The sequence below is a fragment of the Dothidotthia symphoricarpi genome (assembly GCF_010015815.1).
Source record: "Dothidotthia symphoricarpi CBS 119687 unplaced genomic scaffold P153scaffold_6, whole genome shotgun sequence".
Taxonomy (NCBI): domain Eukaryota; kingdom Fungi; phylum Ascomycota; class Dothideomycetes; order Pleosporales; family Dothidotthiaceae; genus Dothidotthia; species Dothidotthia symphoricarpi.
The window spans coordinates 1,391,546-1,417,059 of NW_022985013.1; the positions used below are offsets into that span (position 1 = coordinate 1,391,546).

Here is a 25,514-nt window from a genome sequence, read left to right on the forward strand (position 1 = left end):
GACGTTGTTCAAGTAGTGAGCCATAGGGAAATTAATAGTGATATGCTTCATGCTGAGTTGATATTTGCTATGGACAGAAGGTGTACGAGATACCACGCTTCATGAGATATATATAATGGGACACGATGAAAGAGACCTATGACCTTACCATTTCCATTGATGTCAACCTCACCTTTGCTAGTCGTCGATGCAGAATGCGATCGGAATCAAGCGAGTATACAGCAGATGCACAGTTTGGAAGGATTTTAGGGTCATCAGTTCCATATAGGAAGGTGGCAGGGCCACTGTGTCGTTATTTTCGTCTAGCGGAAGCTCATGAAGACGTCAAACGTTACCACATCATGCCCCGTTCATCATATCATAATCATAAGACTCGCCGCCGTCAACGTGCGGGAACCTCGTAAAGAGTGTCGGTAGACCAACGTCTACAACTTCTGCATGGCAACAACGTCGGTGGACTGGACGTGGTCCTCGAACTCCTCGATCTGCTGCTGCAGCTCGTCAAGAGAGACCTTGTCGTCCTCGATGACCAAGTTGATCTGCAGCTTCTTGATACCGAAACCGACAGCGACCAACTTGGAGCCACCCCAGACAAGACCGTCTTTCTCAATGGAAAGAACGTTGGCCTTAAGCTCGTCCATGTTTGTCTCGTCATCTACGAGTTTGTTAGCGTTTCGTTTTAGTACAGAAATGTAGATGAACGTACCCCATGGCTTAACGTCCAGAGTGACGATAGACTTGGCAGCGGGCTTTACCTTGCCAGCCTTCTTTTTGTTGTACTCGGCCAGACGCTCCTGCTTCACCCTCTCGGCCTCGGCATCCTCCTCCTCGTCGTCACTGCCGAACAGGTCGACCTCGTCATCGTCATCCTCAGCCGCAACCTCCTTCTCAGCACCCTTCTCAGCCTCCTTCTCGGGGGCCTTGGCGGGGTTGACGGTCAAGTCAGAGGACTCGGGGCCGTAGGCAGTGTACTCCTTGGTGGGGTCACCAGGGAGAGCGCTGAACTCGCTCTCGAAGGTGGCGACGTGGCTGTACCAGCGCGCGGCGTATGGGAACTTCTCGGCGGCAGGAGCCTCCTTGAGCTGCTGGAAGACCTTCACATCGGCCTGCGATGGAGTGTAGCTGTGTCTCTGTTAGCTGATGACTCCTCATAGTGTCTGGTGAGAAAGCAGCATGAACAAAGAGATGGGTCAGAGTTGCGACAAGCGCTTGGGTTTGTATTCAGATAGCGGGGTCTTAAGCCGCCTCATTAACACGGACCAAAATTTTTCATCATAACATCGAGGTGGGGTGGTGCGCGAAAACACAACAGAAAGCGAGGGGTGGTGGGGTAGCAACTTACCCAACGACGTAGCTGCGAGTCCTGACCCAGTTGTTCAAGAGGGTGAGGCCCGCGTCGGAGATGAAATCGGTGAAGCCCATGTTTGCAGTAGAGTTTCTGTGTGCAAAAGTTTGGTAGTGTGAGTTGGAGAAGGGGTAGCCGCAGACTTTTAGACGTGGAAGAAATTAGGTGTCCGAGCGCGCTAGTGGAGAAAGTGCCAAGATCAACTAGCCGCACGTGCGTCCACTGCTCCTCTGAACGTCGTGACTACGCGTTGCTTTCGAGGTGTGATCATAGTATGTCTCGCGATGTTGACTGCATGCGGTTTTTTCATGTCGCATGATATCAAGTCTGGAGTCTAGTTGCTTCAGAAACGTTGCTCATGGTTTTGGAAGATCATCGAATCATCCCGTAGTTTCGACGAAGCCTGTGCTCGCGCAACATCGAACACAATAAAACGATGCCTTGCCCGTCCGCTGCATCGTGGAACTTTTTGCCAAAATGCTAACAAGTAAAACACGCCTTGCTGTAAGGCGTCTTGTCCTTTCTCCCCGCCAAGTTCCCACACGACCGTTGCCACTATGTCGTCTTCCCATCATTCGCCCTCAACAGTCGATAAGAAGCTATGCCAATGGACGGCCACATCCCCCAGGAGGAACTCATCGCATGGACATGAGTGGTGAGCCTGAGAAGCCCGCTTTGGAACAATACGGAGTCGACCTCACAGCACGAGCACGTGATGGCAAGCTAGATCCAGTCATCGGACGAGATGGAGAGATTCAGAGAACTATACAAATCCTATCGCGACGAACCAAGAATAATCCAGTCGTAATTGGTAGTGCGGGCACGGGCAAGACGGCCATTCTCGAAGGATTGGCCCAACGTATTGTCAGAGGGGACGTCCCGGAGTCAATAAAAGACAAACGCGTCATATCGCTCGACCTCGGGTCTCTCATCGCAGGTGCCAAGTTTCGGGGTGATTTCGAGGAGCGACTAAAGAAGGTCCTGAAAGAAGTGGAGGATGCGAAGAAGGGCGTGATACTCTTTGTTGACGAACTGCATACACTTCTAGGTCTTGGCAAGGCAGAAGGTAGTATCGATGCTAGCAATCTTCTGAAGCCTGCGCTCAGTCGCGGTGAACTCCAACTCTGCGGCGCCACAACACTGAACGAATACCGACTCATCGAAAAAGACGCGGCTCTAGCGAGGCGCTTCCAGCCCATTGTGGTTGGGGAACCCACCGTGACGGATACCATATCAATATTGCGTGGTATCAAGGAACGATACGAGGTGCATCATGGTGTGCGTATCACTGACAATGCTCTGGTGGCTGCCGCTTCTTACAGCAATCGATACATTACGGATCGCTTTCTCCCTGATAAGGCAATCGATTTGGTTGACGAGGCCGCCAGTGCACTACGCTTGCAGCAAGAAAGCAAGCCAGATGCGATACAGGAGCTCGATCGTCAAATCGTGACAATTCAAATCGAGTTGGAATCACTTCGCAAAGAAACCGACATCGCCAGCAAGGAACGACGAGAGCGTTTGCAACAAACATTGACGCAGAAGCAAGACGAAGTCAAGATACTGACTGAGAAATGGGAGAAAGAGCGTGCGGAGTTGGACGAAATCAAGAATGCTCAGGAAAATCTCGAAAAGGCCAAAATGGAGCTTGAACAGGCACGACGAGAAGGCAACTTCGCCAAAGCGGGTGAACTCCAATACAGCCGAATTCCAGAATTGGAGCAGAAACTCCCCAGTGACGAAGACGCGGCTTCGGGCGCGAGACCAGAATCACTGTTGCACGACTCTGTTACCGCCGAAGACATTGCGTCTGTCGTCTCGCGCACCACCGGCATCCCTCTCTCCAAGCTGAATAGTGGAGAAAGCGAGAAGCTTATCCATATGGAAGATTCCCTGCGTCAATATCTCAAAGGCCAGGATGAAGCGCTAACCGCTGTTGCGAACGCCATTCGCCTACAGAGAGCTGGCCTCAGTGGCGAAAACCGTCCCATAGCATCCTTCATGTTCAACGGCCCTACGGGGGTCGGCAAGACTGAGGTCTGCAAGAGGTTGGCAGAGTATCTTTTCAGCACACCTCAGGCCGTCATACGGTTCGACATGAGCGAGTTCAGCGAGAAACATACTGTGTCTAGACTCATTGGATCGCCTGCCGGTTACGTTGGATATGAAGACGCTGGCCAACTCACGGAAGCAGTGCGACGAAAGCCTTATGCCGTCCTTCTCTTCGACGAGTGGGAGAAAGGGCATAAAGACATCTCAACGCTCCTCCTTCAAGTTCTGGATGAGGGCTTCTTAACGGATGCGCAGGGCCGCAAGGTTGACTTCCGCAACACTATCATAGTCATGACGTCGAATCTTGGCTCAAACCTTATTGTTGGAGACGACACTATCGATGGGGTCGACAACGATTCGGGCGAGATCTCCCCAGCAATCCGCAACGCTGTCATGGACATTGTATCCGCCACATACGCGCCTGAGTTCCTCAACCGAATCGACGAGTTCATCATCTTTCGACGGCTCTCCCGTGAAGCGCTTAGAGATATCGTAGATATCAGGTTGAAGGAGCTCCAGCAACGGTTGGACGACCGTAGAATTTCCCTTGACTGCTCAGACGAAGCTAAGCAGTGGCTCTGTGATCGTGGCTACGATCCAAAGTATGGCGCGCGACCGCTGAACAGGTTGATTGCGAAAGAGATCGGTAATGGCCTGGCAGACAAGATAATTAGGGGTGAGATTCGGAGTGGTGATACAGCTAAAGTAGCCATCCGCGACGATGGGTCTGGCCTGATTGTGGCCGCAACCTCTTCAAGTTGAAGAGGGCAATTTCTTTGAGTTGTACTAACGATGATATGATTGTATGATAGAAGTCGGCATGTACTCCCCACTGTACAAAATGTAGCATTATTGGCGTTCAGTGGGTCAGATTCCTTCTCCACTCAGTTGTTTATTGCGTAGCGAAGCGAAGCAATATCAATATCGGGCTCTGAGAAACGCCGTTAGAAATTAGGATAGCAGAGTTCCCTTATTGGGACACGAAATTTATGCGAGAATTTATGCGAACAACAATCACGTCAAAGATTCCCGGTCCAAAACATCTCGACATGTTCCGAGTGATAGTCATACCAACATAGCCCCCAGCGGTATGATCTCGAAAGGTAAAGTCTTGAGTGATACGGTCCTGAATGGTAAGATCCCAAGTGAAAGTATATGGGAGTTGACCCAGCTGGTCCTTTTTGCATTGGGTCGGTGGATCTGCGGAGCTTATGGTGTCTAGATATGTTAAGGATACGAGCAAGTATAGATGTCCAAAAGCATGCATGTTACGCTTTTAATCAGAGCTCCACAATGAGCATGCTACAATTTTGTATTGGATTGGAGAAATCAGACGTGTGTAGAGGATCGTGGAGGGGTTGGGGAGGAGGGGATACGGAACTGGGAAAGCCTTTGAGGCTTTAGTCAGTACAACTCTGAGAAGGAGAGATGGAAGCTGTCAGCCATATATCAATTTGTATCTGATCGCTAGCATCAACCTAAGGCTCTTTGTTTCCCACCGCCTTGCCTCAAAGAAGACCCACTATCGTTCCAACCCCTGAAAACACCGTCTTCACAATATCATCCTGCTGCGCTCTCCTATACTGTTCATCAATGATTTGCGCTTGACCATACGCCTTAGTACCACTCTGGATACCGCCCGCCAGGCCAGCTAACACAATTCTCTTCTTCGCGTCCATGCCCGAGTAAGTTGGTTGCTGGATCGTGTTTTGTGCCTGCGATGTAGCGAAGTGCGTAACGCCTGTTGGAGGGCGAATTGAGACAGGCTGGAGCAGGGCAGTATTGTGGAGCGTTATGTTGGCGTGTGAGGAGAGGATGGTTTGGCGTTGTGGGGCTGGGTTGGACATTTTTGAGATTTCAGGTGGTGAGGTTTTCTCGTGGGGTGCGGGGGTGAAGTATTGTTTGAAGAGGAGAGATATGATGTGTTTGATGAGGACGAGGATTATATCCATCAGGGTTGGTCAGGTATGGGAGGGATTCAGTCGTTGCAAATTGAGTTCGGCAGTTGGATAAGTTGTATAGTAACTGAGGTGAACTGGGCGTATTGGACTCCAACATATTTAAGCCGACCGTGTCTTATCGCGCTCAAATGACTGTCCCATGACACCATTCCTAGATGCATGGGTAGTTCAGCTGAAAAACACAGCGTGAACACGGCTGCCTAGTTACATTAGTGAACGCCGAAGGCCTCGGGGCTGTAGAAACTACACGACATGGGTATGTATTGTTGGAGGATTATGGATATGATCGCTTGCAGCGGACTAAGTTGGTCCCCGGATCTTGATGATGCATGAACATGGACTGCGAAAACCTTCGGCTGAGTCAACCCCGCATGGAGCATACATCCGAGGCCCTGACGATCTCTCTAGACTAAGGCCCGCCCCGCAAGCTGAACTCTTAGCGAACGCTTGTTGCGCATAAGAGCGCCACATAAGCCATATAGATACCGTTGAGCAAAGCTTCGGCTCTATTGCACAGCCTAGGTTTCGTCGTGAGAAGGTTCGAGACTGTGCCTCCACCAATATGAGCGCAAAATCAAGGTGCACATGAGGCTTGGGAGCTTGATTTGCTCACGCTAATGTATTGGTAGACGATAACATTCTGAGAAGGCTGAAAGACTCGCTAAACGACGGCATACGATTGGATGATCGAAAGTTCCGACGAACTGCAGGCAATTTAGCTTCATCGGACGTGTCCCATCTTGGAATATGGCCGGCGAACGTTAGTCGGCGAACGTGGACGGCGAACATGGACGGCGAACGTGAACGGCGATAAGCTCATCAGCCTTGTTCAAGTTTAGTAAATATAAGTCTCAGCGTACCTACAGCTTGAAGCATAAATCTTCATCTATTGAGAAGCACTTCAACAAAACCATACATTTTTACGTCTATCAAAGACTTAGCAGCCATGCCAGCATTCATAGTAACCTATGCCTTGATGCAGGCAGCCGGGAGTGCTGCCAGTGCTGCAATCAACGCATACCTGAAGACCCCTGCGCAACCATCATTCAGAGCTCACAACGGCCAAGAGACATTATACGACGAGGATAACTGGGCTCGTGTGCTCGATATCCAAGAGATATTGCATTTGGTTCAGCCGTTCATCAGTGCTGTTCAGAATCTCGATATCTCCGAAATCAAACAAGCAGCACACGTTGGACGTCGAGACAACCAACCTTTCAAGTTGGACGAAGACGCACCACCTCCGTATGAAGACCCCGAAGCATATCTGAGCACACAATCATACCGTATCATCCGTACGACGCAGCGACTTGTCGAGACTCTTCAGTGTGCAGCTGGGGGGCCGTCTGGTAGCTCACCATTAGCATGGAACCTAAATGTGCAAGCCTCGATTGAATCAGGTCTGGAAGTTCTCGCCTTGTACTGCACGACGACACAATACATGGCCACTTCCACGCCCGGCTCGCTCCTGAGATTAGTTCATGCCGCCATGAGGCTAGACGATGCGCACCAACTGATGGTCGCGGAACAGCGTTTCCAGCCTGTGCGGTTATGTCTCAGTGGAGCGCCCGTTGGATCAGCTACCTATCACCTCCGCCTACCGGCCGATCGAGGTTCTCTCGAAATCCCGGGAGCGCCTGCAGAGAAAACGGTCGGAGCCAAGGCAATCAAGGGCATCGGATGGACAGCTGGAACGGCAGTAGTTGCTGTTTCCGGCCCTATTGGTTGGGCTGCCGGCGGAGCGTATCGAACGTGGCGCCACTATGATAAGAAAAAGACACTCAACAACGCTGTCCGTCCGCGCATATCCCAAGCTGGATGTCGTGGTAGCGTCCTTTCCTTCGTTTCTTTGCCGGGTCAAGGGGGCCTTTCTATGAGCGAGAAACAGAGTGGGAAGGTGGATCTTGTGCACTTCGGTATGGTAGTCAATGTTGTAGTACCTACAACGGGTTGTGCATCAGGCCAGTTGGGCTTGAGCGCGTCGCAAGGCAAAGGTTCTGAGCTTGCAAAGGTACGTCTTGTCCATTGTGATGAACGTTACCAAAAACAGTCTGTTGGTCGCGTACTCTGCACAAAAGATCGAGTTATCCTGAAAGATGAGGCGACGGGCAAACTCTTGAGCAGGAAGATGATCAAGGAGGGTGACTGGGAGGTTGGTTTTGGTGTCTCGGCCGACAACTTGTGGACTCTCATTGCACCGATGTAAGCGACAAACAACGAGTGTTTCGGGAGTGGGGGGTCGCATACCACAAGAGAGAGATTCTACAACACGGATTGGTATAAGCAGTAGATCTCTGCCTACAACGTGTCGAGAGAAAACCAGAAGAGTTGGAGGGAGAAGTTGCTTCTCTGATCGAGGAGATGAAGCGAGCCACTGCTCAGAGATATCCAATACATGACTACATCTTTACTACCCATTTTCGTCACATCCAATCGTATACATGACCTTTGTGAAGATGAACGGAATAGACGGGTACTGATTTCCAGAACAAGATCACAGCCGAGCAAATGTGTACCATGTATCGCCATGTAGCATTGTTGGCGTTTGGTAGATTAGATGTTTCTGGTGTATATACGATACCAGTTGATGTCTGATCTTTATCCCCTTCTCGTTCGATATGTCTACTTCGAGCTCAATTAAACGACAGGAGAAATGCCCATAGATCAACCAGGCTGAGCGAAAACTAGTAACATCTACAGTTGATAAGTTACAAAGATTCCATGTAGTCGTTTAGCTGTTAGATGATCTCACTACACCTTGGTTCCTAGTATTTCAACTAACCAAAAGAGAGGTACTGCAACTGCTATAGCGACTACGCAACTATTTGTATACTTATACTTCCCGATTTTTCATCCGGCGGAAGGCACGCGTGGGTCGCGTTGCGCCTGTCGCGACTTCCTCTTCTGTATCTCCGGTCTTATACATCAACTCCCACACCACTCACCTCACGCATCATTGAGTGCATTGCCACTCTCGCGATGTCGCGCAAGCCACCGTTTAAGATGCCGTATCGGCGTGAGAGTGGTCGCAGTCCTGCTTCACTGCGCAGTAACCATAGTACCAATCGCAGCCAACGCACCTCAGGCTCCATTCGTTCGCGCCGCTCAACATCTCGTTTGACATCAACCGCAATAGCAGAGCCTGTCAGAAATCGAGTACAGCGTCACAGAGGACAAACTTCGGCCGCCAATTCTACTCCCGCTCCTTCTGAAGTGAGGCATCGCATTCCTGATCCTGAACTCCGGAACGACAACGATGACACACTCAGTGAAATCGTCATGGCTGTTGACTTGACACCTCGCGGTACAGTAGGGTGTTGCTACTATGTTGCTAGGGATGAGAAGTTGTTTTTCATGGAAGACATTCAGGTCGCGGACGTCGATATTGTTGATACTTGTAAGCATAGTCAGATTCAGGTCTTTGTGAGAGAACTCATAATTACACAGTAAAGACATTTGTTGATCCTACAGTCATCCTTGTGTCAACGAAGATTGACGACGTAGTGATTGATCGGTTCGACCCAGAGGCGAGGAGTCGTCAGTCTGTGAGCGGCGATAACGACCAATTCCGCTGTCCATTCCTGTTGGAAGTAAGACCGCCCAGCGAGTTTGGTTACGATGCGGCGAGAATTAAGCTTGTGGGGCTGAGACTGGGTCTAGACGACGGCACTCGAGTCAAGTTCAACGTTCCTGGGGAGCACGTAGCAGTTGATCATCATGACGAAGAAAGCACCGCTGGCCAACAGGGGCAACTGCTTCGCCTTGCTGGGTGGATCGATATGGAGAGCCGAATTACGGTACGCGTCATGCTCTGATCAATTCATCACAAAAGCTAACGTGTGGTTAGGTGGGTTGTGCCGGTGCACTTCTTTCGTATTTGCAACGCAGACGCGCTGCTGCATATCTCCCAGACGACCATGCAGCACACCTGATGTTTCGCGTCTCCACACTGGAGATGTTCAGCCTTCGCGAAACAATGTTCGTCAATGCCGATACTCTTCACTCCCTGCAGATCATGGATGCAGAGTCACATCCGCACTCGCACAATCGAGGGCCGAAGGCTAGCTCCGGGGCAAAAGAGGGTTTGTCCGTGTATGGTCTCTTTCATCACCTCGCTCGAACACCACAGGGAAGATTCCTACTCCGTCAGTACTTTCTCCGTCCCAGCCTGAATCTCGATGTCATCAATGAGCGTCTGGACACAGTCAGTGTTTTGGTGCGTACGGACAACGGTTCTCCTATGAACGGTCTTGTTGCAAACATGAAAAATATCAGCAACATGCGCATCATGATGATCAATCTCAGAAAAGGCATTGGAGGCTCTACAAAGGGGAAGGGTGGTTTCTCGAAAAGCGTTTGGACATCTATCAGAGGGGTAAGTTTTTCAACTCCTCATTTCCACATCTCTGCACAACTAACGTCGATGTCTAGTTTGCGTTCCATGCTCTGAAGATCAAAGACACTTTTCAAGAAATCCACGGCGGTGAAACTCTGGCTATAAGAACCAAGGTGTTTGAGAAGTTCGAAGGCTACCCTTTAGCTCAAGTCGGTCGGAAGATCAGCGAGACTGTGGATTTCGACAAGTCTGCACAAGAAGTTCGGACTGTTATACTTCCTGGTATCGACGAAGAACTCGACGAGATGAAGAGAACTCTTGATGGATTGGAAGACTTTCTCAATCAGGTTGCAAGCAAGCTGTCTGAGAAGATGCCATCGGACGTCCGAGCATCCTTAAATGTGATTTACTTCCCACAGATTGGGTTTCTAGTTACAGTACCAACCGATCCCGCAACTGGTGTCGCAATCTATGACGGCGGATTTGACAACCCCTGGGAGAGGATGTTTTCGACCGAGTGCGTTATAGTCTGTCATTTAAATAGTGAACAAAGGCTGACTAGCACCAGGACACAGGTGTATTTCAAGAACAACGAGATGCGAGAAATGGACGATCATTTTGGTGACGTCTATGGCATGATATCTGACCGCGAGATCGAGATTAGCCACGAATTGGCTCAGTATGTGCTCCAATATGAAGAATTGCTGACTTCATGTTCGGATATCTGTGGAGAGCTGGACAGGTAAAGCTTCTCGTAAGATTATTGATAGAAGTTCTGACTTATGTGCCAGTTTGTTAGCGCTCGCACAGGGTGCGAAGATGTACAACCTTTGCCGTCCCCGGATGACACACGAAAACGTCATACACATCAAAGCCGGACGGTCAGTGACGTGTTTGTGGTAATTAGGGCTAGGTTACTAACTCCAGAGATAGTCATATGCTTCAAGAGCTTACTGTCTCTTCCTTTGTCCCGAACGACGCTCTCCTAGTTGGCGGACCAGGTGAGGATGCGTCTCATGATAACTCCAGCCAGCAACACGACGTGGCAAGCTCTCATCAAGTCGTTTCCTCACATCGCCGCGTTTACGAGCCCGAGAGTAGTCCGAGTATGCTTGTCTTGACAGGACCGAATTACTCGGGGAAGAGTGTTTACCTAAAGCAAGTGGCCCTGATCGTTTTCATGGCGCATGTCGGAAGCTTCGTACCAGCGGAAAGTGCGAAGATTGGACTGACGGACAAAATTCTCTCTCGAGTCACTACACGAGAAACAGTCTCTCGGGTTCAGAGCGCCTTCATGATTGACCTACAGCAAATCTCACTCGCCTTGAATCTGGCTACACGCAGAAGCCTGCTTATCATAGACGAATTTGGCAAGGGTACAGAGTCCAGTGATGGGGCGGGACTGGCCTGCGCAGTCATGGAACATTTGATAAGTTTGGGAAATGAGAGACCCAAGGTTATTGGTGCCACTCACTTCCATGGTGAGTTTGTTACCTTGGTACGTTGATGTTCGCCTGACACATAGCAGAGATTTTCGAAATGGGTTTTCTCAAGCCAAGGCCTGCCCTCGCGTTTGGACATATGGAAGTGCGAGTTGACTCCGAAGCATCAGAAGTCAATGATCAGATAACATATCTCTACAAGTGAGTTGGAATAGTAGAACGAGTTCGAACTATACTGACAATGTCAAGTTTCCGCGACGGGCGCAGTACGTCCAGTTTTGGTACCTGGTAAGATGAAAGATGTTCTTCGATCACGTCACTTCTAACATCCCATAGCTGTGCCGCCATGAATGGAGTGCCTGCAGAAATTGTACAACGCGCCGAGGATCTCATACTTATTGCTATGAGAGGTGAAGATCTGGTATCTGCATGCTGTCAGATGCCAGAAGAGGAAGCTGCGGAACTGGAGGAAGCAGTGAGCCAGTTCCCAACCCTCTTGATGAACCATCTAACCACGTACAAGGAACAAATTGCTAGGGGTTTTCTGGAAGCAGATGTGTATCGAGATCCAAAGAAGACTCTGGCAGAGATCTTGACGGCTTCCACGACATCAGATTCACGCTTGTAGCTGTACATCACTCCAACTATCGTAACACACCCATGGCCATTTCGAGTTCTTTTTGGCACAAAAACGTAGTAAGATGGGTTATCTATCCAACTCTGAGTTCGAGACGATGAGTGAGTTAGTCATCAGTGATGGTCTGTGATTAGACATTTTGTGAGTATAGGCATGGTCAGTATTTTATGTCCAAGACTACCATGTTGTGACTTGTCTAGATCTAAATCGTGTGAAGCATACAAATACATCTTAATAGTTGAGAACCTATGCTACAACGCGGATATTTGTGACCCTTCTCAAACTGACGAATGCGGACTACTGCTTCAACGGAACAAAGCCGGCACCGAGTCACAGACTATCATTACAAAGGAGATCGAGTGCGGCTTGTCCATGTGCTGAAGAGTTTGGCTTGTGATAGTTGAAAGAGGTGACTGGCGGGTCAATCGAAACAGAGTGGTGGGCGATGTGGACGAATGGCAGAAAGCGGATACGGAGGCGAAGTAGAAGAAGTCTGTTGTTCCTGCTACTTGGTAGTCAGATGTAATGTGACGCACGACCAGACTCCTTCCGAGGCCCTTATAGTTGTTTAATACACCTCAAAACGCGTCTGACATGGTGTGTTGTCGTGAACTTCGCAGCAAAACCTCCAAGTCCAGACAAAGCAGTGACAGTGCAGCGGCCCTACCTCCATCTCACCACATTGTGAACAATACCTCATAAGAGAAGCAAAACATCACCGAAAGCATATCCTGAATGGGCAAACATAATCGCTACCTAGGTCGACACTATTCTACTTCAGAATCCGACGACAAGACCTGGGTCTTCTTTGCGTGCCCAGAGAAAAAAGACTAATTGTGTCGCTACTTGTTCCATTACATGAACGCCATCGCTGATTTAAACTCAATCCTCATTCATTATTTGTCCCAAGCCTATCTATTCAAGTGAGGACCAGTAGTCGAGAGTGTAGCTAGCACGGCGAAAGCTATACATGTCGTCGTTCTAGCGCGGATATGCTAGGCTCGCCAGCCTAATGTGATTCTTCCGTAGATTCGCTGTCAAGGGAACGCTCATCGTCTGCGGGATGGTCGTCTCCGTTGACTATCTCTTCAGGTTGAGGTGTTTGAGCTGGGACGGCAGTGTCATCTTCCTCATCATCTGCAACCTCCTCCAGCACACCACGCTGGCTTTCCGCTTCATCAACATGCATATCCACGACCAGGTCTGCATCTCCAGACGAACTGTTTGTTTTACCGCTTCCTCTCAACTCTCGAATGGCCCTCCTCATGCTCTCCAACCTTGCGCGCTCTGTGATAACCATCCGTTTTGCGAGTTCTTTCAACGCCGTTCGTCCCATCTCTACACGGTTCTCCTGCCAGCTCGCCAGTTCTCCTGCCACAACCTGCTGCGTGTATCTCAATTCCCTGCCCAGATCCGCAAGTTCCAGCTTTGACTTATCCATCTTATCCTGAGCATCGCGTTGAACTCGGGAGCGCGCGTCGTCGAGGAGGCCGAGGGGCCAGCGGTCGGATCGGCGAACGGAGAGATTGTGTCTGTCGATTGCTTTTTGGGTGCTTGACATGGAGGATATGAGGGTGGAGGGGCGGGAGAGAGAAGTGAGGATTGCGGTTATAGTGCTGGAGATGGCATGCATGTTGTAGTAGAAGCCGGATATAGGACTTGCTTCGCTCTGGGCGAGGGTCTTTGTGTATCGATCCATAGCTCTGAGGTGCTTATCCGGCAAAAAGGTGAGAGAGTGAATGGCTGTGTTGGAAAGCCTAGCAGCATCGGTGAGGTCGGACGACGCTGAGCGTAGCTTGTTCGTTCGACGCAAGACGGATTTCGAGGCGTGGTGAAGAGATCGCACGTTCTCTCGTGCGTGTTGGACGAAGAGTTCGACTTCCCGGACATCGTATATCGGAACATACTCTTCGCGAAGACGCTCGATGCGGAGTTCAGCTTTGCGAGCCGACCTCTGAGAGAGCAAGGCAGAGTCGATGTCTGGAACAAGGAAGAACTCCCATACCATCTCATGAGTTGCAAAGGTGGGGTGTCGGAGAAGGATTTTGAGAAATGCATCGAGTCTCAGCTGTATGTCCCGCAGAACTGCACGGGAAGGTCTGGAGGGGATAAGGTAAGGTGATGCTAGATTGGAGACGGCTGGTAACCATGAAGCGGGGTGTTCTTGCGCAAGCCATTTTGCGAGGTTTTCGAAGTCTTGCGATGATCTGCGACATGTTGTTACTGTGATGGTGCCATTCCCTGTAGGTGCTCCGGACTTGAGCACAAGTCTAACCGTACCGTCTTCGACGAAGAAGGATCGGACAACGGTGGTAGTTCGCCCATCAGACCCAGGCTCGTTTGAAAGCAACACGAGATCGTCGATACGATTGCGTACGTCGTCATCTTTGGCAAGCTCGACAGCTGTTAGTCCACGTGCATCCTTGAACGATAGATCGACTCTCGGGTCCTGGAACAGCACTCGAACCATATCGGTCCGCCCGTACTTGCTTGCTACCATGAGGGGGGTAAATTGTCTGTCGTTGGTGGCGTTGACGTCCGTATCACAACGATAGAGGAGCTTGACCGCGATTTGAGGATCGGTGATGATGTGCACTAGACTGTTGCCTTTGTTATCAACATGCTCGTCGAGATGTAACATCTGCCCATCTTTCTGTGCCCGAGTAGCAGACAAAAGCGCCTTGTCTACCATGTCGTAGTACTGCTCGTGGTCGTAAGACCTGCATAGCGCGAAAAGCGGAGTTTGGCCATTCTTGTCTCTCAACCGCCAGGGAAGAAGGTGTCCAATGCGATCAATGAGTCGCGGTTGGTGGAAAAGATAATGTGCCATGCACCTGCCCTTAGAGTCTTGTTTCGCAATATACTCTCGTAGTGTCTCCTGACTCGTATGCTCCAGGATGTATGTGAGTAGAACGTTCGTCGTCCTTGCATGTGCTAACTGAACAGCTGCACTAAGCAACGTCGTACCTTCGTTATTACAATCTTCGAGCACGAAGGTTGGAGGGTAGTACTCGGACAGAGCCAACAAATAATGTAACGCCTTGTCTTGCTTGCTCTCGACAGCCATCATCAGGACAGACTCCCCGCCAGGTCCCTGAGTCATGGTAAGCTTCTCTATCGATGTATCACCCTCAATGCCGCTAATTCGAGAGTCAAAAGTCGTGCGAGATCTGAAGGATGTTGCAGAGCAGCTCGACATGCTTCGCGAATCCATTGATACGGTCTTCTTCAGTTTTGGTCGATCTGGCAGTGCGGGTGTTGGCGCTCGTTGAAAGGGGAAGATATGTGCTAGTGGGCCGTCCTCATTCTTACGCTCACTACGAGACCGACTCCGATGTTTTCTTCGCGGCTCTTCGTCGCCGTTCGTTGTGGTCCCATCGAGTAAAGACAAATTCGAGATGCTTGCCGCAAATCGTAGATGGCGAACCCTTTCTGGAGCGTCGCTCTCGTCTGATGTGTCCTCCTCTGTGTTTTCGTGATACGCCCTGTCAGGGTCAAGGATGCCGTTCATCGCAGCGAGATCGCCGGACCTTGTCGATTGCCAAAGGTTGCGGTTGCGTCGACTTGCTCTTCGCAAGCCTCCAGAATCCTGTACTAGGTATGACAAGACAGCCTCGAAGGTGCTGAGCGCGTACCCCATCTCACCGCTCTCTACGTCGTCGATGAAGATGAAATGACGCATATACGAGAGACGTGCCTGCAGATGTCGAACTGGAGCCCGTATCACAACTATGAGTAGAAGTGACACCAAAGTATCGGCGTTGATCGTGAGCAGATGACTAGGCTTTTCCGAGACCTGGTCTCCGTTGGTCAAAGCCTTTGCTTGGGGCTCATCTGCAGCTGCTACTACGTCGGGCATCGTGATGTGTTTTTGAACCGCAAGCAATGTCTCCAACATCTCCTGTGGACTTCCCGCAACTCCCATCTTCTTGAATATGTCCACAGCTTTCGAGAGGCGGATCGCAAGCTCTTGCTTGCCTTTGCGACCATCGCCGATGTCGATCCCAACTTGCGATATGTCGACGTCCACCATCTGTCGCGTTCGGCGCTCAAGCTCCACGTCTTCGCGACGCCGTGCTTCACATATTCGCGGAAACAGTATCGTATGGTGCACTTGCTCGGCGATGTATCGTTCAATCATACGTTCTACAATCGGACCTGTCAAGTCTGTTGTTGCGCCCAGCAATGATAGTTGCTGCTTGTCCACCATCTGGAACAAGTCGATCGCAGCAGTCACCGCCGTCTCCAGCGAGTTTCGCATCTGGTCCTCTTCTTCGCCAATTTCGAGTGTCGATATAAATCCATTTGGGCCTTGAGACATGCTGCTATGCATTGACAAGGGCGCAGTTTCTGCTGACGATACTGAGCCTCGCCTGCGCGAGCTCATAGAAGACGGGCGTGACCTTTGTGATGGGGTTGGAGGCAGGGGCTTCTCCAGCTCATTCCCAAACTCCTTAAACAGCCTCTCCAAACCGGGTTGCATCTGGCGCGCAATCATGGGGAAGTGATTCAACAGATCGCTAAACGACTTGACCTCCTTCTTTCGCGGCGCAACTGCACTGGCGGCCGCGGAAGAGCTCGCTGAAGCGGATGGCTGTGCGACCACAGGTCTTTTGATTTCCAATATGACAGGCTTGATCGGGGTCGCTTCGTAGGTTCCGATCAGCGGACGGGATATGAAGTAGACAATCCAAGGCTGAGCGTCAAAGGTGTCAGGGTAGAAGATAGTGTCGTGCAGCAGCTGGGCTTGGTTCAGCGTCTTGAATCCTGCATCCTGTCAGCGCTAGACATGTCCCCATGGAATTGCACCTGCGCACCCTTGTTGCTGTATATAAAGGCATCCTTGACTATCACCGTCCGGCCGTTCGACGTCGTGAACTGCTTAGCCTTCCCCCGCGTCTCCCTGAAGCTCCCTGCATCCTTGACTTGGTTGTTGGGGCCCACCCCGCCCGGCACGCGCAATACATGGCTTGCTAGGAACTCTTCGGAACCGCTGAGATCAGCGTACGATATGTTCGAGTCGGAGTCGCGCGAGGTGAGAAGGACTTCAGTCGTGGGGACAAGAAGTATCTGTCATAGAGTTTGTCAGCAACCGAGCTTTCGAGCATAGGGGCTGTGGCATACGTGGTGCTGGGCTGGGGAGCACTGGCTAGGGAGTGCGCTCCGAAAGAAGGCCCGTAAGAAAGGATTCAGGACTGGAGGCATTCAAGCAGCATGGGGTGTGTTTCGCGGTAAATTCAGCACGCACGAAGCATGAGGCCTTGCGACGCAGACCGGACGAGCCGGTAGTAGCTGTAGTGGCTACGATCGCAAACGGGGCTTATTCGACAATTCCCAAGATAATGATGCTAGGGGCAATAAGACGTATTCGTTGGACTTCAGCGCAACGTTTGTGAGGCCTATGAATTGCAGTGCTTGCAGCGGTAACGTGCACGAGGTAGCGGCGACAGCAGTACGGTGGTGTGAGGGCTGGTGAGAGATATCAGAGTGGCTTGTGAAGGTGCTTGGTACCATGTCCCCGTTTCCTGCTAGCCCCGTTGCTGCTTAGCGAGAGACGCGACGCTGTCGTCATCACCCCCATCTTCTCCGCGACCTCCTTAACATATTTCATAGAGTTACAAAGCATCCTCGCGTTAATTCGAGACAACACACAGTCTCCGAAAAGTAGCTGTCATAGTAACACAACAACTTGAGGATGGTGCAGATACTTCTACGGTCGAAATTGCACAAAGCAGGTAGTGGTCAATCTAAGCATTGTCCTCACGGCAGTAGACGACATGGCGGTTAATAGAGTGGAGATAGCAAAACTTCATTCCTCAAGTAACATCAATAGAAAACTTATTTTCAAGGCATCACTTGCTGACTTGTTAAATCGGAAGTTGGTCATCTTTTCGAACCAGGCATGCTTGCTACCAGCCGGTTCGTTGCGCGATAAGGTCCAGCTCCGGATCTCCAGCATCGTATGACAGCAGGTCGAGTTCAGGAACTTCTTCTCGGAGTTGACTAGGCGTCACAGTAGCCGCATACACCTGCGTGTTTCCACAATCTAGTTTCCTCTGTCTCTTCACAAACAGGAACTGAGGAACTCGCTCCAAAGTTTGGCCTTCCCGCAAGGTGTCGCGTACCATCTCTTCGTGTGCCTCGTCCGGCTTGCCGGTCATACCCCAGATAAACACTCTCAGGCTAGGACATTTGGTGTGTGACCATTGGAACAAGCTGTTAGCGAAAGCATGGATTTTAGAGGCCATTGTATATTTCCCACTGGTGTTGGACTGGGGAACTATCGCCAGTCGCTGCTGGTGGAAGTGTAAGATGCGCAGATCCTTGAGTTGCCTGATACATTTCTGTATATTGACTAAGTGATGGGATTGAAAGTGATACGAGAAGGAGACTTACCACATAGGTCCGAGGGACTCCGTGCTCTGACAGCTTTGCATAAGTACTAGGTACCTGTAAGGCTAGTTGTTGCAGATGGGGAAAGTTTCCACAGATGGATTTGAATCTTCCATAAGAAAATATGCCGGGTGAACTGTGCATATCGCGATAATCACGGTAAAGCATAGGGTCATGGAGAGACAAAGATTTGAGGCTATGCCTCAGGGGCCAAAGATACGCTTTGTGGAGTACACGACCGGGAATACGATCTTTCTTTTCGGGGAACCATGACAGAGACAACGTTGCGAGCTGGCTTAGGCCGAGGTGGACACTCTGGAGGCTCTTGTTGCGTTCAAAGAGCTGATATAAGCTTTCAGCACTGTCGAGTTGGAGAGCCGCGCTGGTGTTGAGGTGGAAATGTGTCAGATGCTGTAATTCCGTGATTTGGGCAAGTTGGTCAGGTGGCCATACATAGCTTTGGAGTAATGTCAAGCTTGTCACTATGGACCAATCAAAGTGGAGTCCTATTTTAGATGTGAACGATGGCGGCATATATCCAGTCAGGGTGAGTTGTCTGGCCAATATCTTTCGGTCACCAATGAGGCTGTGCGGATGCGGGTCATCCCAGTACTCCCATACTGCGGAGCTCCAACCAGACCAGAAGATAAGATGCAGAAAGTCAAGGGGAGGCAGAGCCTGAGCAAGTTGGAGATATCCGCGAGTCTTTAATTCATCATCATGAAAGCCTGCAGTAATACAGTGCCTTGAAGGGGCGATCAGCTGGCGAGGATCGCACTTGGTAACATGCATGTTCTGAATCGACTGTTGGCGTTCATTGATCAGATCGAGACATGCCGTACTGATTTTGACTTTAGAGATATAGCTGCGAAAGCCGTCAGTGTATGCAGCCCAGGTTGCTGAAACGTAAAAAGCAAGTCGCATCGCAATCATACGCACCCAAACGTTCGGAGTATGTGCCTTGGAAACTGGTGCAGAATGTGCAACAACAACTCATCCATCTCATTCCGCGAACTCCACACTGAGCCTTCAGGAACCACATCATCACCACGCACAGTGGAGCAAGGGTTATGCTTTGACGTGTCTAGAAGAGTGAGGGTCCTCGCATGCTGTAGGTATTCTAGAGCGCCGTGTTTGAGGCAACGATCGAATGTCGAAAGCTGTCCGTCACGGAATCGAATGTCAAGGACGATATTTGTATACAAACATTTGGTGGTAACGTCGCGCCAAGATCTGCTAGTCAGACACAGGGCTTTAAGGTCCGAGGGGAGCGATATCTACGTTGAATTGTTGGAAGTATATCGACAGTATGATGGGGATATATACATAGTCTAGTACCGTCCTCTTAACATCCTCTACAAGATCTACTCGTGTCTCAGAGTATGCTTCCATGATCATCGTTGTTGTGAGTACTTCATCATGGTGAGGTCTGAGGTAGTGGGGTCAATCGACCCCGCAAAACGCGTTACTCACATGCTCGCGTGGGCTTAGCGCGTTCTTTAGCGGCCCGCTCTCGCCCTTTCCTCAACCTTCATCGCTCAACCATGACACATTGACCCTCGCGATGGTTTTGACCCTTCCAGCTGACATTCAGTTACTGGTTCTCGACTGTATCACTTTAAAGGCAGACCTCAAGGCCCTGTGCCAAACATCGAAAGCATGCCACAAGCTCACGATCCCACGACTTTACCATATAGTTGAGCTGAATATATGGGATGATAAGCTTGACGATGTCAGTTGCTTCGTTCAATGTATAACTGATGGTTTTGCACCTCATCTGCAATTTATCCGGCATCTTTCCCTTGAGGGATGTCCCCCACCGGAGGAACCTTTCTTTCGAGCAATTGATCATACTGGACAGCCCCAGAGCGAACCAAACGAAAATCCAGACGTACTCGCAGCTCGTGCTCTAATGATACTGGGGTTGATACCTGAGCACTCATTGCACTCGTTTCGGTAAGCTATGTGTTCGCATTCGAATTCTCGGGATATCTATGTGTTGTGCTGCTACCACTCTGTTCGCTTCCCCAATGCTGACGTTGAATGAAGATTAACATCGACCAATACATTGTCTCTCGAAATAACGAATTGTCTCGCCCGTAGCCAGAAAAACCTTCGCGAGTTGTACATGCCTTGGGGAGGTCTTCCGCCCGAAGGTCTTCATGACCAAACACGTCTACAACATCTTCACACCCTAGACTTGTTTTTTGACGATTCGCACACCGTGTTTCTGCCACTCAATACATTGTGCTCAGATTCTTCGTTTTCAAAACTTGAACGTCTTGCGTTAAGCACCACTTATGACGATGGGACTTGCAGGAAGGTAGCTCCGTTGCTCACATCGTTGAGCTCGGTTACACTTCCACGCCTGAAGGAGTTAAGTTTGTTTGGCTTCGAGCTCAACGAGCTATTTGCTCCGCTGGCAATGGCAATTAACTGCAGTACTTTGCGTCGGCTGACTCTGGACTGTTGCCTGAACGAAGACTTCCTGCACGAAATGGGCGAAGTCTTTCGCCTGGAAGCCCCACGTCTCGAGCATATGACCTTACGTGGTATTGATATCGACAATATACTTCCTATTATCGATTTCAACCTCAGCGACCTCGCAACGTTACATATAACGTGGACCTACGGACTACTAGAGGAAAATGTCCTTGAAAGACTGGAACGTTTTGGTCCTTCTCTTCGTACCCTCACGCTTCACACGCTTGGAGTGGATCCTGCAATTTTTGATGTCATGCATGTTACAAGCTTGGAGCGACTGTGTCAAGCATGTACCCAACTGCAGTTCTTTGGCTATCAAATCAAGGGCGACGATTTGGCACCATCCAATTGGACGGGAAGGGGAAACGAGTTCCTTGCAAGGCTGGTCAGTACACAGAACTCTATCTCCAAACCCTGACCACACATCATGGCTAACAACCCACGACATTTAGGACCCTCTTAAACACCTAAAAGATCTGCGAATCCTGCACTTCCGCTTTCCCAAGCTCATCGAACCCCCAGCATATGGAGACGCCACAAATAACGGGCCGAACGACATCACGTGGGAGGTCCAGCGTTTCGCCAACGCTGTCTTTCGCTATATGGATAAACACGACATGTGCCCGAGGTTGAAGGGCATGATTTTCGGTACACATTGGAACGCCCAGCCAGGAATGGATGGTGAATGGTGCTATCCGCGGCACTGCTTCGTCAAGGGACATCAGACTGACGCGCTGAACCGCACCATGGTCGTTGCTGTGCTTGTGCCTCCGTACATGATACGCCAGCTCGAGCCGGATTGCGACCTACTTGATTTTGATCCCGAGTCTGAATGGGTCGGTGGACTGCCCGGCCGGCTTGCAATGGCATAGGCCACGGAGTAAAACCAGGGATGAAAGTGTGGCAGTTATTAACGTCTAATATTCGCTAACAAGCTAGACGGGTATCTCGAAGCTACACTATCTACTGCGCATTCCTCCTCAACTTGGGCATGCCTTCCTTCTTCCCCCACCCCCAAACCTTGCCATTCAGATCCGGCACCATGAACAACCACACAACGGTCGTAACCCACGCCATGACAGTATCCAGCACGAGATTATCCCTCTGACTGCTCCCCATACTGCCCCAACGCAGCACTTGCACAAGCCAATTCGTCGCCGTCATGAAATTTCCATTCTCCAAACCCCTCACAGCCGATGTAGCGGCCTCGAGCTCGGTCTGGCGCGGGTCCGAAGACTCGAGTTCGCGGGTGACGGGGTGTTTAGACTTCTCCTCGTTGTCGAAGCCCGGAGAAAGGATGGTGCCGGGAAAGATGGCGTGGATGTCCACGTCAAAGGGAGCAGGGGCTGGGCCAGTGGTAGAGGGCTTCGTGCAGCGGCGCGCGCCATTGTAGAGCTGGACTTCTGAGCGGAGGCCGTCGGCGAGGGAGCGGAGGGCTGCTTTGGCAGGGGCGTAGGGGACGTAGCCTGCCAGGCCGACGAAGGCGACGGCTGAGGAGGTGATGATGAAGTGTCGGGGCGACTCCCCGGATGTGGAGGCTTGGTGTTGCGGCGTGTGGGGGGTGGACGGGTAGAACCAGGCTTGCAGCGTCTTGTGGGCGAGGTATGCGGCCGCGAAGTAGTTCAGGTCCATCTGCTTGCGGAGCGTGTCGGTGCTGGTGTCCATGAACAACCCGGGGACTGAGGCGCCGGCACAAGCCCACACGATTTCTGGCATCTTGTTGTTGTTCCATGTCGTTGCTTCGGCGAGGATGCGCGCGTTCTCCGCCTCGGAAGTCACGTCGGCGGAGATGTAGTGGAAGCGCTGGATTGAGGGGTTCTTCGCATGCGCCTTTGCGTGGGTGACGGCTGATTCGAGGTTCTTCGTTGTTCGCGCGACGAGGATCAGGTTTGCGCCGCGTTCGGAGAGGAGTCGGGCGATTTCCTTGCCCATGCCTTGGGATGAACCCGTGAGGAGAACCGTCTGTGTAATGTAAGCTCGTGTTGTAGAGTGGAGATGGCGACTCTACCTTCCCCTCGACGGGGAACTTGTTGCTCTTCCAGAACGCGAAGCCCATAATGTCCAGACTGATGAATGCGACGAGAACCGACAATGCTATGGCGAGTGCTGGGAGGAGTTGAGACATGAGGGAAAACGGCGCGTCTCTGCTGACGTGAGGAGCAAGCACCAGATATGGAAGAACTGAAATCCTCCGTAAGCACTACGCCCCGTCTAGAAACGGCAATGTCGTTGCCATTGCTTGATGTTCAATGGAGGGGTGACTAAGCCTAGCGCGAAGGCCTAACGACTCCCGCGGCGAAGATTTCGAAAAAAAAGTCCAAGCATCTACGACCATAACCACGCCACAAAACCACAACGTGACTGAGAATGGCCAAGAAGCGGAAGGCCGGTGGTCGCGCATATGGCGAGCCCAAGGCGCCAAAAGAAGAAGATTCGAAACTCGCCATCAACAGCTGGGAGGATGTCGCCGACTCGGGCGATGAGTTCCAAATCAACCGCGACAAGATACTGCTGGACGAGGGGCCAGCTGCCAAGAAACTGAGGAAGTGGCAGGAGGAAGGTTGGTCCAAGCATATTCAAAAACTTGGGTTATGGTAGCTGATTGCGCGTGCTAGACAAATTTCTGCAAGCATCCGACGAGGAAATTCTCGACAACGGCGCCGACTCGGACGATAACGAGGACAATTTTGACGATGATGCCGACTCGGACGACCTTGAAGCCGACGACGACAAGCCAGCCGCCGACGACGAAGACGAGGATGTTGGTGGATGGGGCGCCTCGAGGAAAGACTACTACAATGCAGACGCCATAGAGACGGAGCAGGATGCGCTTGACGAGGAGACGGAAGCGCGTCGGATACAGAAGAAGCAGCTACAGGCCATGACAGAGGCAGACTTTGGCTTTGACGAGGACGAGTGGATGGGGCAAGAAGGCGAGGATGCAGAGTTGGGCGCCGTCGTCACAGAAGTCCTTCCACAGCTGCAGATTACGGATAGCATGTCCGAGGAGGAGAAGCTCAAGATTATGAGGACGCGCTACCCCGAGTTCGATCTTTTTTCCCGCGAATACATGCGTCTGCAACCGCTACACGACGAGTTGGCGGCTGCTGCCAACGCCGCTGAACGATTACTTAAGTCACGCGCAGCCAAGTCAGGCAAAGCGGATGGAGAAGGCCATGCTACGCCCATGGCAATCACCAAGTACCGAGCCTGCGCAGCCTATCTTGCTGCACTGGCGATGTACTTTGCTATACTTGGGTCGACAGCAAAGGACGACGGCTCTTCAGTCATAGCACTTGACCCCGTAGAGCTGCATCAACATCCCGTTATGGAGAGCATACTCGAGTGCCGAACCTTGTGGTCAAGAATCGAAAGTCTGCCAGTCGCAGATCCCATGGTGGATGCCTCCAACGGCGACGAGCTCTCAGTCACTGGGGAAGCAAGTTTTGCCTCGGACGACGAACTTGACACTGTCGTGGTAGAAAAGAAGGCCAAGAACCAGAGGAAGAGCAAGGCAGAGCGCGCAGCTGAAATCGCCAAAGCAGAAGCAGAAACCCGTCGCGCCAAGAAACTGGCAAAGACCGAAGAAGGACTCGCATCCCTTGCAGCGCTGACAGATAAGACTGCCCTGAAAAAGGCATCCAAAAAGAAGAAGCCCGCATCCGACAAGCTCAACCTCCTCAACGCAGACGATTCCGACTTTGGCGAGGAAACAACGCTCACCGCACACGAACTCGCCGAAAAAGCCCGCAAGAAGAAGTCCCTCCGCTTCTACACCTCCCAAATCACACAAAAGGCCAACAAGCGCGACGCAGCCGGCAAAGACTACGGCGGCGATGCCGACATCCCACATCGCGAGCGCCTCAAGGACCGCCAGGCGCGTCTCCAAGCCGAAGCCGAAAAGCGCGGGCAGCACAAAGATGCCGGGCCCGGCGTCGCCCTCGGCGAAGACGCAGGCGACGATTCAGGCGCCGAGTCCCCACCGCCTCGCGACGAAGACTACGCTGACGAAGACGGCTACTACGACATGATCGCCGCGCGCTCCAACACGAAGAAAGCAGCGAAATCCGAGCGCGCGACCGCCTACGCTCTCGCCGCCAAAGAAGGCGCGCAGGTCGTCGAGGAGGAAGTCATCGGCGACGACGGCCGCAGGATGATCACCTACCAGATTGCTAAGAACAAGGGCTTGACGCCGCACAGGAAGAAGAGCGTCAGGAACCCGCGTGTCAAGAAGAAGGAGAAGTACAAGGAGAAGCAGAAGAAGCTTAAGAGTATGATGCCCGTGTTTGACAAGGCGAAGAGCGCGGCTGGGGGCGCGAACTATGGCGGTGAACTTACGGGTATTAAGAAGGGGTTGGTTAGGTCGAGAAAGTTGTAGACAGCTGGGTGGAGGATCTGACGATATACCATTATTGTTTGTTGGTGATTTTTCTGTGTTCTTTCATGCAGTATGTTCTTATCTGGAAACATATCCCGTACCTATCTTCCTGCGCAGTTTTAGGTCCACAAAAAAGACTTGATAAATGTTCCGGACGGACTGACAGCCCGCTCCCAAAAGTCGAACCACCACCGTAATCTTGACGGGCTCCAGCTCCCCACCAACTAACGTCCTGAGCACAGACTCAATACTGAATACTGGGGACGACATGGTACACCCGGATCTTTGACAACGCATTCGAGTATCACCGCTTAAGGCTTTGCACTGCATGCTGCAAGATACGAACGGACGGACCACTTTGTTAGCGGATCAACTGGAGGATTATTGGCGTCGTGGTTTCGCGGGATGTTGATTGTGGTATCGTTTGTGTAGCTAGGTGGGTGATACTGTACTGTTATTCAAGTCTGCGAGTCGACAACAAGGCGG

At 51.2% G+C, this 25,514-nt stretch overlaps 10 protein-coding genes across 10 annotated transcripts; 5 read left to right on the forward strand and 5 right to left on the reverse strand.

The window, feature by feature from the left end:
- Positions 1-35: 35 nt before the first annotated feature.
- P153DRAFT_365312 (elongation factor 1 beta subunit) lies at positions 36-1,451 on the reverse strand. The gene is made up of 3 exons (XM_033667802.1): positions 1,343-1,451; positions 707-1,122; positions 36-655 (listed from the first exon to the last, which is right to left on the reverse strand). The coding sequence occupies exons 1-3, from the start codon at positions 1,420-1,422 to the stop codon at positions 426-428; spliced, it is 726 nt and encodes a 241-aa protein (XP_033526138.1). The 5' UTR covers positions 1,423-1,451; the 3' UTR covers positions 36-425.
- Positions 1,452-1,822: 371 nt separating this feature from the next.
- Positions 1,823-4,159, forward strand: P153DRAFT_286543 (P-loop containing nucleoside triphosphate hydrolase protein; the record flags this gene model as incomplete). Its single annotated transcript, XM_033663474.1, has 1 exon — positions 1,823-4,159. The coding sequence occupies one exon, from the start codon at positions 1,823-1,825 to the stop codon at positions 4,157-4,159; it is 2,337 nt and encodes a 778-aa protein (XP_033526139.1).
- A 104-nt stretch (positions 4,160-4,263) lies between these two features.
- On the reverse strand, positions 4,264-4,752 carry P153DRAFT_202322 (uncharacterized protein). The gene has a single exon (XM_033662500.1). The coding sequence runs from the start codon at positions 4,662-4,664 to the stop codon at positions 4,368-4,370; it is 297 nt and encodes a 98-aa protein (XP_033526140.1). The 5' UTR covers positions 4,665-4,752; the 3' UTR covers positions 4,264-4,367.
- A 1,552-nt stretch (positions 4,753-6,304) lies between these two features.
- P153DRAFT_355481 (uncharacterized protein) lies at positions 6,305-7,838 on the forward strand (the record flags this gene model as incomplete). The annotated part of the gene is made up of 2 exons (XM_033666573.1): positions 6,305-7,369; positions 7,815-7,838. The coding sequence occupies 2 exons, from the start codon at positions 6,305-6,307 to the stop codon at positions 7,836-7,838; spliced, it is 1,089 nt and encodes a 362-aa protein (XP_033526141.1).
- Positions 7,839-8,637: 799 nt separating this feature from the next.
- Positions 8,638-11,873, forward strand: P153DRAFT_429981 (uncharacterized protein; the record flags this gene model as incomplete). The annotated part of the gene is made up of 10 exons (XM_033672810.1): positions 8,638-8,755; positions 8,806-9,155; positions 9,206-9,733; positions 9,790-10,211; positions 10,263-10,373; positions 10,486-10,575; positions 10,628-11,175; positions 11,223-11,337; positions 11,386-11,424; positions 11,473-11,873. The coding sequence occupies 10 exons, from the start codon at positions 8,638-8,640 to the stop codon at positions 11,762-11,764; spliced, it is 2,613 nt and encodes an 870-aa protein (XP_033526142.1). The 3' UTR covers positions 11,765-11,873.
- Positions 11,874-12,295: 422 nt separating this feature from the next.
- On the reverse strand, positions 12,296-17,241 carry P153DRAFT_429982 (uncharacterized protein). Its single transcript, XM_033672811.1, has 3 exons — positions 16,898-17,241; positions 16,591-16,843; positions 12,296-16,540 (listed from the first exon to the last, which is right to left on the reverse strand). The coding sequence occupies exons 1-3, from the start codon at positions 16,976-16,978 to the stop codon at positions 12,783-12,785; spliced, it is 4,092 nt and encodes a 1,363-aa protein (XP_033526143.1). The 5' UTR covers positions 16,979-17,241; the 3' UTR covers positions 12,296-12,782.
- Positions 17,242-17,361: 120 nt separating this feature from the next.
- Positions 17,362-19,589, reverse strand: P153DRAFT_395065 (uncharacterized protein). The gene is made up of 4 exons (XM_033671364.1): positions 19,493-19,589; positions 19,106-19,443; positions 18,170-19,031; positions 17,362-18,117 (listed from the first exon to the last, which is right to left on the reverse strand). The coding sequence occupies exons 1-4, from the start codon at positions 19,562-19,564 to the stop codon at positions 17,683-17,685; spliced, it is 1,707 nt and encodes a 568-aa protein (XP_033526144.1). The 5' UTR covers positions 19,565-19,589; the 3' UTR covers positions 17,362-17,682.
- A 1,074-nt stretch (positions 19,590-20,663) lies between these two features.
- Positions 20,664-21,534, forward strand: P153DRAFT_383849 (uncharacterized protein; the record flags this gene model as incomplete). Its single annotated transcript, XM_033670278.1, has 3 exons — positions 20,664-21,035; positions 21,103-21,486; positions 21,523-21,534. 3 exons carry the CDS (start codon positions 20,664-20,666, stop codon positions 21,532-21,534), a joined length of 768 nt encoding a protein of 255 aa, XP_033526145.1.
- Positions 21,535-21,548: 14 nt separating this feature from the next.
- Positions 21,549-22,878, reverse strand: P153DRAFT_365320 (NAD(P)-binding protein). Its single transcript, XM_033667803.1, has one exon. It carries the CDS (start codon positions 22,580-22,582, stop codon positions 21,614-21,616), a length of 969 nt encoding a protein of 322 aa, XP_033526146.1. The 5' UTR covers positions 22,583-22,878; the 3' UTR covers positions 21,549-21,613.
- A 139-nt stretch (positions 22,879-23,017) lies between these two features.
- Positions 23,018-25,028, forward strand: P153DRAFT_286018 (uncharacterized protein; the record flags this gene model as incomplete). Its single annotated transcript, XM_033663434.1, has 2 exons — positions 23,018-23,210; positions 23,266-25,028. 2 exons carry the CDS (start codon positions 23,018-23,020, stop codon positions 25,026-25,028), a joined length of 1,956 nt encoding a protein of 651 aa, XP_033526147.1.
- Between the last annotated feature and the right edge of the window lie 486 nt (positions 25,029-25,514).